At 49.1% G+C, this 17843-nt stretch overlaps 1 protein-coding gene across 4 annotated transcripts; it reads left to right on the top strand.

The window, feature by feature from the left end:
• The first annotated feature begins 6 nt into the window (after positions 1 to 6).
• On the top strand, positions 7 to 16427 carry MPI (mannose phosphate isomerase). 4 transcript variants are annotated; one of them, XM_059879035.1, is made up of 9 exons: positions 7 to 254; positions 1390 to 1487; positions 9672 to 9799; positions 11155 to 11355; positions 12087 to 12228; positions 12858 to 13040; positions 14376 to 14549; positions 15239 to 15447; positions 15747 to 16427. In XM_059879035.1, the coding sequence occupies exons 3-9, from the start codon at positions 9716 to 9718 to the stop codon at positions 15963 to 15965; spliced, it is 1212 nt and encodes a 403-aa protein (XP_059735018.1). In that variant the 5' UTR covers positions 7 to 254; positions 1390 to 1487; positions 9672 to 9715; the 3' UTR covers positions 15966 to 16427. The 4 variants fall into 4 exon arrangements, with proteins under 4 accessions (XP_059735018.1, NP_001030361.1, XP_059735019.1 ...); NM_001035284.1 differs by lacking the exons at positions 7 to 254; positions 1390 to 1487 and adding an exon at positions 9135 to 9176 and having other exon boundaries at positions 15747 to 16423; XM_059879036.1 differs by lacking the exons at positions 7 to 254; positions 1390 to 1487; positions 9672 to 9799 and adding an exon at positions 9135 to 9176.
• Positions 16428 to 17843: the final 1416 nt, after the last annotated feature.

Here is a 17843-nt window from a genome sequence, read left to right as displayed (position 1 = left end):
CAACCCACTGTGGAGCCTGGTGGGCATTCGCTTCCGTCCGCTTATTCCTTGTGTCTGTGCTCCAGTGGTCGGCGAGTCACCGAGGAAGTTGGGAGACGGAAGAGTGGCTGGAGCCGTTCCCAGCTGCCTCTCGTTCAGATAGGTTACAACATTGTGTTAGAAACTCCTCAAAGTAAACTCCCAAAAGTGGGGATGGAAACTTAACCCCTTCAGCTTTCTTGGAGGTCAAATTTGGGAAATACGCTCTGGTTCAGGTAGGGGACAGGAGTTCCAGCCAACGGGGGGAGTGGGGAGTGGAATTCCCGACCCAGAGGACTTCACCAAGCTAGGAAAGGGTTCTGTTGGTAGGGGCCGAGCAGAGAGGATCTTTTCGAAAGAATGGACTGTGCAGCTGTCCCCCATACTAGCTGAGCCCTGCCTCTCTTAGGCCTTGACCCCCGATGTCAAATTTTATCGCCTTAGGCTTGAGGATCCCTGAGCTCAGACAGGTTTAGGGCCTGAGCTGGGATTAACCTGGGCATCCAGCATTTATTAAATGAATGAGGGAGTTCAGCAATAGAGCCATCAGTATATGGGAAATGGCTGACTCATTCCCCACAAACTCAAGTTATTTATTCATGTCTTTGTACATTTCTGCTGTAACTGAGTCCAGCCACTCCTCCATACCTTCCCCTGGACGAGTACAGGGCTGCTAATTGGTCTTTTGTTGTTCATATTGTAATCAGAGATCCATTCAAATGGGGCAAAATCCCTACGGAACTTTGTTTAAAATCTTTCAGTTATTTTCCATAAAGATCCACATTCTTAGTTTGACCTCTAAGACTTGTAATATCTGCCCTTCACCTATCAATCCTTCCCATTCCTTCTTGTGCCTTCCCCTCCACTACACCCCACCCCTGAGCATCCCAGCCCTCCTAGTGGCTTTTCAGGTCCTCAAAATTATTTGTTCCTTTGCCTGTCTCAGGACCTTTGTACTGGACTCTCCCTCTGCTTGGTATGCTCGTAGCCCATGCCCTCATCATCCCCTAGTTAACTCCTACTTATTCTTCAAATCCAGGTTTATGGATCTCTTCCTCAGGAGTAGCCACTCTTCAGTATAGATTATACCAGCCCCTCCCCCACAACAGAAACCCTGTGCCTTTCCTTCATAATACCTATAGCAGATTGTAATTACATATGTGTAAAGATGGTTATTTATGTCTGTTTCTCCCACTAGACTGTAATCTCCACAAGGGCAGGAATAGCATCTGTTTTGCTCACTGTTGTATTTCTGGCACTAACATAGTACCAAGCAGATACCAAGCAGATATTTCATAATTATGAAATATTTACTATTTACCTCATCCACTTTTCTGAGGGTCCAGCTCAACTTTTTTTTTTTTTTTCCAGGAAACATCCTCAAGTGGAAGAACAGGAGGGATTTATGTTTGTGTACCCTTAGAAACTTCTTACCCCTAACCCCCCATGGCTACCTCTCCAATCACAGTGTAAGCACACTTGTGTTTCATCTTTACTAGTGACACAAAACAGTTCTGTGATCAGACATACAGGGGTTTTTTTTCCCCACACTAATCAATTTTCTGACACCAGTTGGATGTCATTCAATTCAGTTCTGACACTATCTACCTGGATTTTGCATCAGATCCCACAGCTTAAGTACACACTCAGTCCCACAAGACTGCCCCCACTCCAGAGACCAATTGCAAATCCCAGGCTGTCATCACTTGTACTTCTGTAAATCAAGGTCCCCATCACCCCCCTCCTTAGTTTTAATAATTTGCTAGAATGGCTTCTAGAACTCAGAGAAACACATTTACTGGCTTAGCATTAGGTTGGTGCAAAAGTAATTGCCGTTTTGCATTGTTGAACTTTGCCGTTTGATACTGGAATACATTCTTAAATAAATGTGCTTATGTTACATCATTTTAATGTGCTTTTCTCGCTTAATGTTTGTATGTGTGTGTGTTGGTATTTTTTTTTTTTTTTTGCTAATGACATTACTTGCTGCTGCTGCTAAATCACTTCGGTCGTGTCCGACTCTGTGCGACCCCATAGACGGCAGCCCACCAGGCTCCCCCGTCCCTGGGATTCTCCAGGCAAGAACACTGAGTGGGTTGCCATTTCCTTCTCCAGTGCATGAAAGTGAAAATTGGAAGTGAACTCGCTCAGTCGTGTCCAACTCTTAGTGACCCCATGGACTGCAGCCCACCAGGCTCCTCTGTCCATGGGAGTCTCCAGGCAAGAGTACTGGAGTGGGGTGCCATTGCCTTCTCCGCATTACTTGCTATGTATTATTATTTTAGACTAGGGAAATGCTGTTAGAGGAAAAGCAAATTTAAGTGATTTTCTGACTTGAGTTCAAAATGGGTTGTAAAGTAGCAGTTAAAACTCGCAACATCAACCGTGCATCTGGCCCAGAAACTGCTAAAGAATGTACAGTGCAGTGGTGTTTCAAGAAGTCTTGCATAGGAGACAAGAGCCTTGAAGATGAGGAAAATAATGGGAGGCCATTGGAAGTTGACAACAACCAATTGAAAGCAATTATCAAAGCTCATCCAACTACATGAGAAGTTGCTAAAGAACTCAGTGTTGACCATTCTCCAGTCATTTGGCATTTGAAGCAAATTGGAATGGTGAAAAACCTCAATAACTGGGTGCCTCATGAGCTGACCACAAATCAAAAAAATCATCATTTTGAAATGTTGTCTTCTCTTATTCAACAACAGCAAACCATTTCTTGACTGTATTCTGACATGACGAAAAGTGGATTTTATAGAACAATTGACAACGACCAACTCAGTGGTTGGGCCGAGAAGCTCCAAAGCATTTCCCAAAGCCAAATTTGCACCAAAAACAGGTTATGGTCACTGATTAGTGGTCTGCTGCCAATCTGATCCACTACAACTTTCTGAATCCTGGTAAAAACGTTACATCTGAGAAGCATGCTCAGCAAATCAATGAGATGCACCAAAAGCTGCAATGCCTGCAGCTGGCATTGGTCAACAGAAAAGGGCCAATTCTTCTACAGGACAAGACTCAACTGCATGTCCCACAACCAATGCTTCAAAAGTTGAACAAATTGGGCTAGAAGTTTTGCCTCATCTGGCATATTCACCTGACCTCTTGCCAATCGACTACCACTTCAAGCATCTCGACAAGTTTTTGTAGGGGAAAATGCTTCCACAAACAGCAGGAGGCAGAAAATGCTTTCCAAGAGTTCATCGAATCCCAAGGCATGGACTTTTACGCTGCAGTAAACTGGCTCCAAATTGGGAAAGGAGTACGTCAAGGCTGTATATTGTCACCTTGTTTATTTAACTTACATGCAGAGTACATCATGCAAAATGCCAGGCTGGATGAAGCACAAGCTGGAATCAAGATTACTGAGAGAAATATCAATAATCTCAGATATGAAGATGACACCACCCTTATGGCAGAAAGTGAAGAGGAACTAAAGAGTCTCTTGCTGAAAATTAAAGAGAAGAGTGAAAAAGCTGGCTTAAAACTCAACATTCAAAAAATGAAGATCATGGCATCCAGTCCCATCATCCCATGGCAAATAGATGGAGAAACAATGAAAACAGTAACAGACTTTATTTTCTTGGGCTCCAAAGTCACTGCAGATGATGACTGCAGCCATGAAATTAAGACACTTGCTCCTTGGAAGAAAGCTATTGCCAACCTAGACAGCATATTAAAAAGCAGAGACATTACTTTGCTGACAAAGGTCCGTCTAGTCAAAGCTATGGTTTTTCCAGTAGTCATGTATGGATGTGAGAGTTGAACTATAAAGAAAGCTGAGCACCAAAGAATTGACGCTTTTGAACTGTGGTGTTGGAGAAGATTCTTGAGAGTTGCTTGGACTGCAAGGAGATCCAACCAGTCCATCCTAAAGGAAATCAATCCTGAATATTCATTGGAAGGACTGATGCTGAAGCTGAAACTCTAATACTTTGGCCACCTGATGTGAAGAACTGACTCATTGGCAAAGATGCTGATGCTGGGAAAGATTGAAGGCAGGAGGAGAAGGGGACGACAGAGGATGAGATAGTTGGATGCCATCACCAACTTGATGGACATGAGTTTGAGCAAACTCCAGGAGTTGGTGATGGACAGGGAAGTCTGGCATGCTGCAGTCCATGGGATTGCAAAGAGTCAGACATGACTTAGTGACTGAACAACAATGTGACTTAGAGTTCACAATCTGAAACAAATTATATTTGCATCAGCCTAATATATAGTAAAGAAGGTGATACAGGATACAGATGAATGCCTAGTTGAAGAGATACATAAGACAAGGTCTGGGTTCTGAGTGCAGGAGCTTCTGTTCTTGTAAAGCTGGGGTTTGTCACCCTTCTGATAAGGCGATGTATTCACCAATACTGAAGCTCTCTAAACCAGCAGTTCAGGATTATTTTTTTAAATAATATGACTTAAATTATTTATTTATTTATTTTGGCCGCACTGATTCTTTGTTGCTGCAGTCGGGCTTTCTCTAGTGGCAAGTGGGGACTACTCTTCTTTGTGGTGTGCAGGCTTCTCTGGCTTCTCTTGTTGCAGAGCATGGGCTTAGCTGTGCCGCAGCATGTGGAATCCTTCCGGATGAGGGATCGAACCCTTGTCCCCTACAGTGGCAGGCAGATTCTTTACCCTGGATCACTAGGGAAGTTCAGTTCAGGGACTTTCAGTTCAGGGAGGTGTCATCATGCAGGCATGATCAACCCTTAATTCAATCTCTCCTCTCACTATAAGATAGGAGATGTGGCTGAAGATTCAAAGCTTCTAATTGTGGCTTCATCTTTCTGGTGACCAGCCCCCATCTCAGTGCTATCCAGAAGCCCCCCAACAGTTGCCTCATTAGGACAAAAGATGCTCCCATCACCCAGGAAATTCCAAGGGATTTAGGGGTTCTGTGTCAGGAACCAGGGTGAAAGACCAAATATTAGAACAAAAGATGTTCCGAGTAGTCTCACTGCTTAGGATATTACAAGATTTTAGGAGCTCTGGCCAGGAGGCAATGATTCTATGACAGTGTGACAGGCAGCATGCAGCGATCTTTGCCGTCTGCAGCCTGAGAGGAGAGCAGTCCATACAACACGGGGCTGTCCTGCCACCACCTTGTCTGCCCAGCCTAGGACATTGCTGGACCAGGAAGAACGAATGGAATTCTATTCAATGTATCCCCAATGTGAACCTTGTCCACCCATTTATCTCTGAAGACCGCTGGGTTCTGTATGCTTCCCTGTGGAAGAGACATCAAGCATTTATTCACCCGTTAACTTATTTGACAAGGGAGGAGGTATAGCAGATTGGAACTCTGTGCTCTTGAACCTGTTACCTTTTGGACATCCATTCTTCTTATCTCAAAAAATGGGGCTAATGACAGTACTTATCTCATAGCGTTGCTTCCCATGTGGCTCAGCTGGTGAAGAATCTGCCTGCAATGCGGGAGACCTGGGTTGGATCCCTGGGTTGGGAAGATCCCCTGGAGAAGGGAAAGGCTACCCACTTCAGTATTCTGGCCAGGAGAATTCCATAGACTGTATAGTCCATGGGGTCGCAAAGAGTCAGACACGACTGAGCGACTTTCACTATCTCATAGGGTTATCTTGAGAATTCTTGCAAAGGGTTAGCTTAGTATTTGTGCATGTGTGCTAAGTTGCTTCAGTTGTGTCTGACTCTTTGCGACCCTACAGACTGTAACCTGCCAGGCTCCTCTGTCCATGGGATTTTCCAGGCAAGAATACTGGAGTGGGTTGTCATGCCCTCCTCCAGGGGATCTTAACCCAAGGATAGTCTCAACCCACATCTCTTACATCTCCTGCATTGGCAGGCAGGTTCTTTACCAGTAGCACCACCTGGGAAGCCCTTTGTATTTAGTATATAACAAACAAATGTTATCTGCTATTACTGCTTGAATGTCAGCTGAGCACTGGCAGAAATGTGAAGCTGAATTAGACATATAGTCTAGAAGAAAGCAGATTATCACTAGATAATAATATGTGATCAGTTCTATTAGATCTAGACAAGCAAGAGTTAAGGGTGAAAGGTTCTAGGTTCTCCAGACACCCTAGTTTCCCTTCTAGATATATTTTTCTGTATGTGGGGAGGGTGGGGTGAGGTGGGTGCTCTGTCCCAACAATCTAAGTTCTCTCTTCCCTGTGAAAAATACTGTGAGGAAAGAACTCTAACGTTACTTCAGTGGTGGTGGTGGTAGGAGATGCCCCAAGAAGCCCCTGTGCCCAGACTAATCCCTCATTCTTCCCCGAGAAGGTCCATTTGGCTGGGCGAGTGGGAATGAGAGGAAGAGAGGTATTCAAAGTCAGGAGGTAGGTGAGATGTGCTGCTTGTATGGTTCGTTTTATTATTCCTTAGTGTGTGGTGACGCTTTCTTTGAAATGCAGGCAGATTTATCTGAGCCAGGGGACTCTTGCTGCTGCTGCTGCTAAGTCACTTCAGTTGTGTCCAACTCTATGCGACCCCATAGACGGCAGCCCACCAGGCTCCCCCATCCCTGGGATTCTTCAGGCAAGAACACTGGAGTGGGTTGCCATTTCTTTCTCCAATGCGTGAAAGTGAAGTCGCTCAGTCATGTCCGACTCTTAGCAACCCCATGGACCGCAGCCTACCAGGCTCCTCTGTCCATGGGATTTTCCAGGCAAGAGTACTGGAGTGGGGTGCCATTGCCTTCTCCAAGGGGACTCTTAGGGAGGTCGTTATCAATAGCTAGGCAGAACATTGCAGAGAAAACAGTGGCCTCTCTTTCCCCTGGACATGTATGGTAGAGGCATGGGAATCAGTCGGGTTGGGTGGCAGGTGGAAGAGAAAGCAGAGTCAGGATTACAGGCCCTCACTCCAGGTCCCCTGGTGCTTTAGCTGCTATGTTCCTGGGATGCCCTCTTCCTGGGCTGTTGACTGACGAGGCCTGCATGTTAGAGCCTTTGTCTACAGGATACAGCAAGATTATTCCATAGCCAAGATCCAGCCCAGCCTTTGCCATGTAGGGCTCCTGGTGACTTCCCTTGACTTCTGTGTATGTGGCTTGTGAGCAACTCAACCTGGAGGAGGAGCTAGGGTTCTAAGTCCTGCAGTGGAGTCCTTAGGGTGGAGAGAATCAGAACAGCACTAAGCACTGACTGCCTTCTGGAATCACATCATCCCATCCAACCCTCCAACAAGGCTTTCAGTCCAGCATTATTATTCCCACTTTACACACGAAGAAACTGAAGCTCAGACAGATTAAGGGCCTTGCATGTGACATTTACCATCATCACCAAGCATCAGTGAGTTCCTGCTTAGATCATAGCAGTGCTTTGCTCAAATCTGCTAATGAAAACCTGACATCCTCATAATAGTCTACAAAGAACTGCCCACTGTCTTTCCTCTCTCACCACCACACTTCCACCTTTCCTGCTCACTCTGCTCCAGCCAGTCTGGCCTCTTTGCTATTTACTCTGAAAATGGCAGGCACATTTCCACGTTCCCACCTTAGGGCCTTTGCTATAGCTGTATCTTCTGCTCAGAGCATTCTCTCCTCCTCACTTCCAAGTCCACAGTCAATTCTCACCTCAGTGAGGCTTATCTAGGCAAACTTTTAAATTCTACTGGCTGCCTTCCGCCTCCACCCACACCCCTTACTTTTTGTAGCACTGACTTTTCAACTTGCTATGTGATTTACTTGTTTATCATACTTGTTTGCTGTCTTCCCTTCACCAGAATGTAAGCTCTGCAAAGACAAAATAGTTCTTATCTTGCTCTTCCATGTGTCTCTAGCCCTCAGAACAGTCTGTGGCATTTATCAGGTTCTCAATAAATATGCTATTATCTAGGCCTGGCAAGCCCGAAAGCCCCGAGCAGGGCACCCAGTACTTCACAGCCTCCTGCCCCGCAGGCTAGGAACTGGTCACTACTTTGTTCCTGCCTTTGTCTCCACCATGATTTCTGCGAAGCCACTCCAAGTGTCCATCAGCTACTTCTGCTAAGTCGATTCAGTCATGTCCGACTCTGTGCGACCCCATAGACGGCAGCCCACCAGGCTCCCCCGTCCCTGGGATACTCCAGGCAAGAACACTGGAGTGGGTTGCCATTTCCTTCTCCAATGCATGAAAGTAAAAACTGAAGGTGAAGTCGCTCAGTCGAGTCTGACTCTTCGCGACCCCATGGACTGCAGCCCACCAGGCTCCTCCATCCATGGGATTTTCCAGGCAAGAGTACTGGAGTGGGGTGCCATTGTCTTCTCCGAAGTGTCCATCACTTCATGGCAAATTGATGGGGGAAAAATGGAAACAGTGGCAGATTTTATTTTCTTGGGCTCCAAAATCACTGCAGATGGTGACTGCAGCCATGAAGTTAAAAGACACTTGCTCCTTGGAAGAAAAGCAATGACAAACCTAGACAGCATTTTAAAAAGCAGAGCATCACTTTGCTGACAAAGGTCCCTATGGTCAAAGCTCTGCTTTTTCTGGTAGTCATGTATAACATGTGAGAGTTGGACCATAAAGAAGGCTGAGCACTGAAGAATTGATGCTTTTGAACTCTGGTTTTGGGGAAAACTCTTGAGAGTCCGTGGGACAGCAAGGAGATCAAATCAGTTAATCCTAAAGGAAATCAACCCCAAATATTCATTGAAAGGACTGATGCTGAAGGTGAAATTCCAATACTTTGGCCAACTGATGCCAAGAGCTGACTCACTTGAAAGACCGTGATGCTGGGAAAGATTGAGGGCAGAAGAGGAGGGCGACAGAAGATGAGATTGTTGGATGGCATCACTGACTCAATGGACTTGAGTTTGAGTAAGCTCAGGGAGTTGTGATGAACAAGGAGGCCTGGAGTCCTGCAGTTCACGCGGTCGCAAACAGTCTGACAGAACGTAAGAGACTGAAAAAGAACAACAATAAATATGTGTCCGGTGAAGGAACGAGCAAAAAAAATGCTGAGCCCTCAGAATGCCGGCTGGAAGGCTCTGTACTGGTGGGGGTTCCTTCCGAGAGCGGGAGTGTGGGAGAGGGATTCAGCCTGCCAGCAGTGGCCACACCTGGCATTCAGACGTCCGAGAAGGAGAGGGAAGAACTACATTTCCCATGAAGCTCTGGGCGCAGGGAGGCCGAGGGTGCTGCCGGGAAAGATATACGTGCGAGAAGACCTGTCGGAGGCCTTAAGGATGGCCGCTCAGCGAGGTGGGCAGTTGACTGGGGTGCCAGCGAGAGTGGGGATGGATTGCGCCCGACCCTTCCTGACCTAATACGGCAGGTCGAACTCCGCCCCAGCCCCTTGGGGCTCTGCGGAAAGATGAATGGGCGCTGGAAAGAGGAGGGGGCACCCGCGATGGGGATCGAGCCCTTATTCCAGCCCTCGAAAGGGGGTTTTGAGGGGAGACGATTCCGCATGGGTTACTTCTAGACTGGGTGCGGTGGAATAGGTTCCTCCCACGACCTCCGCGTCACCGTCACGCAGTTATCTGCCTCAGGTCAGCAGGAGATCCTTACTACCCGTCTTACAGACGGGAACATCGAGGCATGCAGAAGAGAAGGGTCTCAACTCACAACATACAAACCTCTTATTTTACTCTATCCCTCAGATAAAACCCTCAGCTAAGGTCTGGTTCCCCCGGGACAGGAGGGTCAGGCCTCAGGAGTGGAGTGGAAACTAACGCTCTGTCTGTACCCCCCCAGTATTCCCACTTTCCTGTGTAGTGCAGCAATATGCCTGGGGAAAGATGGGTTCCAACAGTGAAGTGGCCCGGCTGCTGGCCAGCAGTGACCCACTGGCCCAGATCTCAGAGGACAGACCATATGCAGAGGTGAGACCCCGGCTGTATTTCAGCCTACTCGACCAGCAGGTGGGAGGAAGGGACTCCTCTATCAAAGGGGCTGAGGCAAGTCTTGTGAATCTGAGGGGAAGGGGAGACAGCAAAGGGAGAGGAGGCCTTCTTAGGGCTTCAGATCTGTGCAGGTTGATGAACCCAGATGGCAGCACAAAAAGAAGTGAGGTTTTGTCATAATAGACAGGAATTTCCAGTACCCTCCTTCCTTCCCCAAGGAACTCTCAGCACTTACTGAATTTTATTTTCTTGAAGTATAGTTGATTTACAATGTTGTGTTCATTTCTTCTGTACAACAGAGTGACTCAGTTGTGTGTGAATGTGTGTGTGTGTGTGAAGTCACTTCAGTCGTGTCTGACTCTGCAACCCTATGAACTGTAGCCTGCTAGGCTCCTCTGTCTGTGGGATTCTCCAGGCAAGAATACTGGAGTGGGTTGCCATTTCCTTCTCTAGGGGATCTTCCTGACCCATATTCTTTTCCATTATGATTTGTCACAGAATATTAAATATAGTTTCCTGTGCTATACAGAGGGGCTTCCCAGATGGTGCCAGTGGTAAACAGCCTTCCTGCCAGTGCAGGAGACATAAGAGATGTGGGTTCAATCCCTGGGTTGGTAAGATCCCCTGGAGGAGGGCATGGCAACCCACTCCAGTGTTCTTGCCTGGAGAATCACATGGACAGAGGAGCCTGGTGGACTATAGTCCATAGGGTCACAAAGAGTCTGACAGGACTGAAGCGATTTAGCACACACACACGTGCTATACAGTATGACCTTGCTGCTTCTTATTTTATTTTCTATTTTTAGCACTTACTGAATTTTAATTCAGCCCTCCTTGACAATTATAATTTTTACTTTGACTAACTGACTTTTTTAATAACCTAAAATACATAGTTATCCTGCCCATTTAGTAAAGGAAAAGCCAAAACACAGGAAAGCATTAGCTTCTACTTCTGAGATTGGAATAAATGAATGTTAACCCCTCACAGAGCCATTTGAGAGAGCTTTTCAGTGATCTTGACAGTGTAGGTTTCGTTCTCCTCACTGGACAGATGAGAAAACTGAGACCCAGAGACAAGAAATTGAAACTAGCCCAAGCTTCCGCAGCTGGTTGGAGGCAGAGCCTCAACTAGAGCTTGAGTCTCCTGACTCCTGGTATTCTGTGGTCTGCTGCACTGGGTATGTCTGTGATGGTATGAACATTTATACCCAGTCCCAAGAGGCCTGTCTCAGGACTTGGCTGCCTTATGGGGAGCACAGGATAACGGAGCAGGGCAGGCCAATGGGTGGTGCCAGGTTCTGCCTTTGTCCCTCTTAAGTTTCCTGTTTTTACAGCTGTGGATGGGGACGCACCCCCGGGGAGATGCCAAGATCCTTGACAACCGCATCTCGCAGAAGACCCTAGGCCAGTGGATTGCTGATAATCAGGACAGCTTGGGTTCGAAGGTCAAGGACACCTTTAACGGCAAACTGCCCTTCCTCTTCAAAGTGCTTTCAGTTGAAACGGCCCTGTCCATCCAGGCACACCCGAACAAGGTACAGCATCAGAGTAGGGCACGGAGGTCAGGTTAGAGAAGAGCTTAAGAGTGCAGACTCTTGTACAGCTTTTACTTCTGCTTTTACCCTGCCCATGCCAGGCTCCAGCCCAGAATTAAATCCGAGCCTGACAACTCCCAGTTTAGCTCTGCAAGGCCTATTGCCAGTGACACATGTGGCAACGAAGTTCTAAGCGGACAGCTGACCAGCCTGTGCCACGGCAGCTTCTCCAGGCTTGTTCCTCGCTCCCCTCAGCAAACCCCAACCCAGCCAATTCATATCTGCCCTATTTCCACCTGACTGTCTCAGAGTTCACCTTCCAAGGCACAGCCTAGTCACGGCCTTAATTCCATCCCTGTGGTCTTTCTACACAAGCCTGTGTGTGAGTCTTAGCTTAAGCATTTGTCCAAACGTCATGAGCAAAGAAGACCTAGAGAAGAGAGAGACTTACCCAAAGTTACACAGCTTGTTAGTGTCAGAGCTTGGCTTGGTATTTGGGTCTTCTGGTTCATAGTCCTCTTAAAGTCTGCCCCAGCTCTACCCCAGAGTTGATCCATGTGCCTGCCTTGGGTTGGCTGAACCCTGAGTTTCTGAATTATGCCTTGACTGAGCTCAGTGCCAGAGGCAGGAAGCTGACTGGGGAGGGTCAAGAACAAGGGCTGGTAGGAACTGGTGTCTTGCTGGGTGACGGCTGCACCTAAACATCCTCCTCTCCCTTGCCCATCCCACAGGAGCTGGCAGAGAAGCTGCACCTCCAGGCTCCACAGCACTACCCCGATGCCAACCATAAGCCAGAGATGGCAATTGCCCTCACCCCCTTCCAGGGCTTATGTGGCTTCCGGCCAGTTGAAGAAATTGTGACCTTTCTAACAAGTAAGATTGGGCAAAATGCTAAGAGCCTGCATACTGGACCTAGGATGCAAGGGCAACCCAGGGCAGAGCTGGAGGCTGAGAACAGAGGCTGAGTGTCCCAGGAACTGAAGGGCTGGTTGGCCTCATGAATTTTTAAAAAATGATTTATATATGTATTTGGTTACATCAGGTCTTTATTGTGGCAGGCGGGATCGTCACTGCATCAAGCGGAACCTTTCATTATGTTGCACGGATGCTCTAGTTTGTGGCATACAGGCTCCAGGTTGCTCAGGCTCAGTAGTTGCAGTGCTCAGGCTTAGTTGCTCTGCCGTATGTGGGATCTTGGTTCCCCAACCAGGTATTGAACCTGCATCCCCTGCATTGCAAGGCAGATTCTTAACCACTGGACCACCAGGGAAGTCCCATGGCCTCATGAATTCCTGATGTTCATGGGGGAGGCTCATGAGACCAGGCTCAGGTGTGGTTGCTGAAGGCTGGTCATGAGCAGTAAATTTTCACTGCGAAACTTACATAGCTTTGCCTGGCTCCTTGGTTAGGAATGAGACGGGGAGGCCTCCTCCAGCTTTCCACCGTTTGCGGGTTCCATCTTAACCATTCCTGATGCGGGTCCTGGCCTGACCTTCCTGCAGAGGTGCCGGAATTCCAGTTTCTAATTGGAGACAACGCAGCAGCGCAGCTGAAGCAGAGCCTGAGCCAGGACTCCGAGGCTGTGACTTCTGCTCTGCGGAGCTGTTTCTCCCACCTGATGAAGAGCGAGAAGAAGGTGGTGGTGGAGCAGCTGAACCTGTTGGTGAAGCGGATCTCGCAGCAAGGTGGGTGTCTTAGGCCTGAACGCAGTGCCCCTTCCTGGGCCCCTGGTACAGTTACTAGGCTGTAGGAATAGGGTTCTCAAGCCCTTTGCTTAAGTAGAACACCAAAACGGTCTGACTTAGATGGCCTGTTAGCAACTTAGCATTTCTTTCCCAGCCTTTATGGAACAGGGCCCTGCTGCTTCCTACCTGGTAATCTCCTTTAGATGAGTGGAGACAGGCTGGTCTGGAAAAGTACTAGGCTGTCTCTCACCTGGGCATTCTGAGATTTCTCAGCCCTAGATCTGCTGTCCAAAGGGTTTTATACTTTGGAGCTGGAGAACAGGAAGGAGATAAAAGGATCCAAAAACCTGAATTCCTGAGTTCTCAATCAGTAGATCTTTTCTTAAATACTTGCTCTGGGCCCAACCTTGTGCTAATAAGGAGAGTTCAGGAAATGACTTTGATGGGTGTGGTTGTGTCAACTTTGGGTTTGAGAGTTAATACAAGCAGTAAAGAGCAAGGCAGAAGACTCTGCTAGGAGCTTATATGGCACACATGATGAGCTCCAGCTCATTCTCCACTCTGCTTTTAGAGACACCCCCACCACACACACAGTTAAGGAAACCCAGCTCACCGCCCTCCCCTCCTTCCCGCAGTTCCCAAGCATTCCCTCACCACTCTAGCCCAGGCTGAGCTCCTTCTCCCCTGGTCAGCCTGGGACACATTTCGACCCTTGCATCCTGCCTCATGCTCTCTGGGGTGATCAACCATCACTCTTTGCCTGGGACTGAGAGATTGTAGTGTTAAACGGAAAGGCCTGGGCTAAGTGGGACAGTTGGTCACCCCACGGAGAACCCTTGGGTTCTCTCCTAACTAGATTTTAAGCTCCTAGAGCAGTCTCAACCAGGGGACACTGGAAGTGTGGAGGTATCTTTGGTTGTCAAACCCGGGCTTGGGGTGCTAGTGGTGTTTTGTAGGTGGGGGCCAGGGATGCTACTAGACATCCTATAGTACATAGGACGGCCCCCACAACAGTTACCTGGCCTCAAATGTCAGTAATGCTGAGGCTGAGAAGCGCTGTATAAAGGACTACACTCTAGCCCTTTTAGTGCCCGGTAGAGTGGTGGGCATATCAATAGTCAAAATGGGGAAATGGCATCTGTGTAGGCTGGAGTAGCAAGGAAGGCTGGCCCCACAGGGTGGGGGATGTGACTAGAACATGCCCACCCGTTCCTGGATTCCTGGACCAGGGTCTTCTCTAGGACTCTCTCGGGGGGGGGGGTGGGGGGGCGGGGGGGGAGACGTGAATACCCTCAAGGGTTGCTGAGTAGCCTTGGGGTGCTCTGTGCCCCTCAGTGGCTGCTGGAAACAACATGGAGGACATCTGTGGGGAGCTCCTGCTGCAGCTGCACCAGCAGTACCCGGGTGATATCGGATGCTTTGCCATCTACTTCCTGAATCTGCTTACCCTGAAGCCGGGGGAGGCCATGTTTCTGGAGGCTAACGTGCCCCATGCCTACCTGAAAGGAGGTGAGCCGCATTTCAGCAGTGAGCCCCACGGCCCACCCCCTCAGGCCTTGTTTCTCCATCTGGACAGAACAGGAGGTGGTAGTTGAGGAGACTGCCTTTAAAGTCCCATCCAGCTCTGAGCTCCCAGGGCTCCTGGGATCAGCAGGGAAGTGACCAGTCGGGATGATGAATGCCAGCTCAGTGCTGGACACTGGTTGGATCCTCACACCATCCCTGTGAGCTCAGGACACCCTCATGTTAAGCCCTGTCAATATGTGTGCCAACCGCAACTTGAATCCAAGCCTATATTGGATCAAGGCCATTGTTCTCTCCCCCGCATCATAGTGCCTTCACACGTCTATCGCATCTATGCAGAGATTTTGTTAAAAAACACATTGCTGCAAAGGGGTGTCACACTTTTATAGTTGGCTGCTTATCCACTTGTAGACAAGGTTCTTTAGTAAAAGGGGAGAATACAATGTCTCCAGAGGGTTGGAGCTCCCCCAGGGGTTAACATGACTCCCCTTGAGAGTGGTGGGTGACATCACCTGTTTTGGGTATCTGTTATCTTAGCCCATTCTCATAGAAGATGCTGTTCATACAGTTTCATCTAATGCTGCTGGGAGCTCATGGCACTCAGGTTAGAAAGCCCAGCCCTGGAGAGCCAAACTCCAAGGCACCCTTAGCACATGCCCACTGTCTGTCCCCAGACTGCGTGGAGTGCATGGCATGTTCAGACAACACAGTGCGTGCTGGCCTGACACCCAAGTTCATCGATGTGCCAACTCTGTGTGAAATGCTCAGCTACACCCCCAGCCCCAGCCAGGACAGGCTCTTCCCTCCAGCACGGAGCCCGGAAGACCCCTACCTCTCTATCTATGATCCCCCTGTGCCAGACTTCACCGTTATGAAGGTGGAGGTGAGTGAGGGCTGTGGTGTTTCTTGTGTGGCATGTAGAACCCTGGCAAGGCCACCGTGTGGGGTATACCTGGGGCTGGGCTTCCTTTCTGCCAAGCTCAGGTGGTGGGCAACTGCCGCAGGGCCTGCCTGTGCCTCTCTGTACAGGGACCAGACTGGCCTTCGTGCTGGTGAAAGCCTGAGCAGCGGGGCAGGAGGCAGCAGAGCTCTCCCTCTCACTACCCTTGGGGTGGTCCTGGGGGCCCTGGCAGCTCACAGCAGCTCAGACCCTGCTCCGTCGTGTCGTTTCTTCCTGCCCAGGTACCTGGCTCTGTCACTGAATACAAGGTCTTGGCCCTGGACTCTGCCAGCATCCTCCTGGTGGTGCAGGGGACAGTGACAGCCAGCAGCCCCACAGCCCAGGCAGCAATCCCCCTGAAACGTGGTGGGGTGCTCTTCATTGGGGCCAACGAGAGTGTCTCACTGAAGCTCACTGTGCCTAAGGACCTGCTGATGTTCCGTGCCTGCTGCCTGCTGTAGAGGCCACAGCCTTCCTGGCTCTCCTCTGCTAGTAATCCTACATCCTGGCCAGCCTCACCGCTGCAGACCCAGCCCAGATCCCTTCCCTGCTCTGGGCTCTGTGGGTACACCCCGAAAGACTGGGGGAGAAGACCTTAAAGGTGGTGACTCCCGAGCAGGCCGAGGCTGAACTGTCTTCTTCCTGGTAGGAGGGGCCCATGTGAGGACTGAGAGCTGATACTCCCCTTGGATCTCGCCACACTGGAGCCAGGCTCTCCTCAGAGCTCAAGGAGAGCAGCAGCCCTGTCCCAGCCTATGGCATTAGGCAGACTGGTGAGATATAGGATTAGCTCAGCAGCAGTCACAGCAAGATAGGTAATTAATCTGTAAGAACATAGGGTTCCAGAGTGCAGAGGGAAAAGCGTAGCCCCTGTGGCCTGATGCCGCTCTGTTAAAGCAATTAAAGATCACTTGTTTGAGGTCTGTGGGCTAAAGAGCACTCAGCCTTTGCCATTCCAGTCCCTGAAGTGGGCTGAAGGAGCCCTCCCTGGATGTTGTCTAGTTTTTGCTGTATTCCAGTTTCAGCTTCCTGAGGTAGGCAGAGGCGTCTACGGGACAGGCAGCCCGCTGTAGCCTCAGCGGCAGCTTGCAGGCAGGCCTCAGGCCCTCTAGCCCTGCAGACAGTGGAAGGTGTGTCTAAAGAAAGGAACTGTCAGTGCAGGATTCTTCTCCAATGTTTTAGTTGGCTTTAGGGCGGGGATCAGGCTCTGGGAGTTGGTGATGGACAGGGAACCCTGGTGTGCTGCAGTCCATGGGGTCGCAGAGTCAGACACGACTGAGCGACTGAACTGAACTGAGGGCAGGGGCTGGGCTTCCCTGGTAGCTCAGCTGGTAAAGAATCTACCTATAATGCAGGGGACCTCAGTTCGATTCCTGGATTGGGAAGATCCCCTGAAGAAGGGATAGGCTACCCACTCCAGTATTCTTGGGCTTCCCTAGTGGCTCAGACAGTAAAAACTCCGCCTGCAATGTTCAATCCCTGGGTTGGGAATATCTCTTGGAGGAGGGCATGACAACCCACTCCAGTATTGCCTGGAGAATCCCCATGGATAGAGGAATCTGGCTGCAGTCCATGGGGTCCCAAAGTCAGACATGAGTGAGTGACTAAGCATAGCATAGAGCAGGGATCATCCACTAAGATCAGCAGGCTGGATCTGGCCACGCCCTTTCTTTGCATACCATTCAGCTGCTTTCAGGCTACAGTGGCAAAGCTGAGTCGGTGCACCAGACTGTATGGCCTGCAAAGCCAAAAGTACTCACTGGTCCTTCACAGAGAAAGGTTGTCAACCACTTCTTTAGAGCACAGTCAGTCACTGTAGAAGTGGGGACTGAAGGACAGGACAATCCAACTTGTGTTGTGAAGAGAAACCTAGTTCCTTTTTTCCTACGATGGCAGGAAGAACCTACACGGGCATCTACTCTCCCTGTGCTTACCCTCTAGAGGTGGGACACCCTCTGCAGGGGGTTGTATAGCTCTGTGTTTTGTCACTGCGGTTTCTGACTGGCAGTCTTAGCTCCTGTCATCCCAGACTAAGCAGACACCCAGGCTAGTGGCTCCTTCCTGTTGGTAAGGGATTAGTCTCACACAAAAGGATCTTTCTGGGCCATTGCCCACATTAGACCTGTACAATGGAATTCCAGGAAACTACCTACAAAAAATTTTAGCCAATCTGTTTTGGGGGTTTTTTGCCTCCAATAAGTTTTCTTCAGCTGAAAAAAATCAAGCAAACAATACTTCCCATAAACCGAAAACAAAAAAACCTGAGAAGGGTCTGCCAAAGGGAACTCATAAAGAGAAGTGATAAGGTAGCTCAGTGATAAAGAATGCACCTGCCACTG

Source organism: Bos taurus, chromosome 21 (genome assembly GCF_002263795.3).
Source record: "Bos taurus isolate L1 Dominette 01449 registration number 42190680 breed Hereford chromosome 21, ARS-UCD2.0, whole genome shotgun sequence".
NCBI classification, from domain to species: Eukaryota; Metazoa; Chordata; class Mammalia; order Artiodactyla; family Bovidae; genus Bos; species Bos taurus.
Note: the sequence above shows the minus strand (reverse complement) of the source record. Positions and strands in the feature narration are given on the sequence as shown.

Excerpts from the sequence above, each read along its gene's own strand:
- MPI (NM_001035284.1), top strand. Across the intron at positions 14,550-15,238 it reads CCATGCCTACCTGAAAGGAG|ACTGCGTGGAGTGCATGGCA; the intron begins GTGAGCCGCATT and ends GTCTGTCCCCAG. Across the intron at positions 15,448-15,746 it reads TCACCGTTATGAAGGTGGAG|GTACCTGGCTCTGTCACTGA; the intron begins GTGAGTGAGGGC and ends CTTCCTGCCCAG.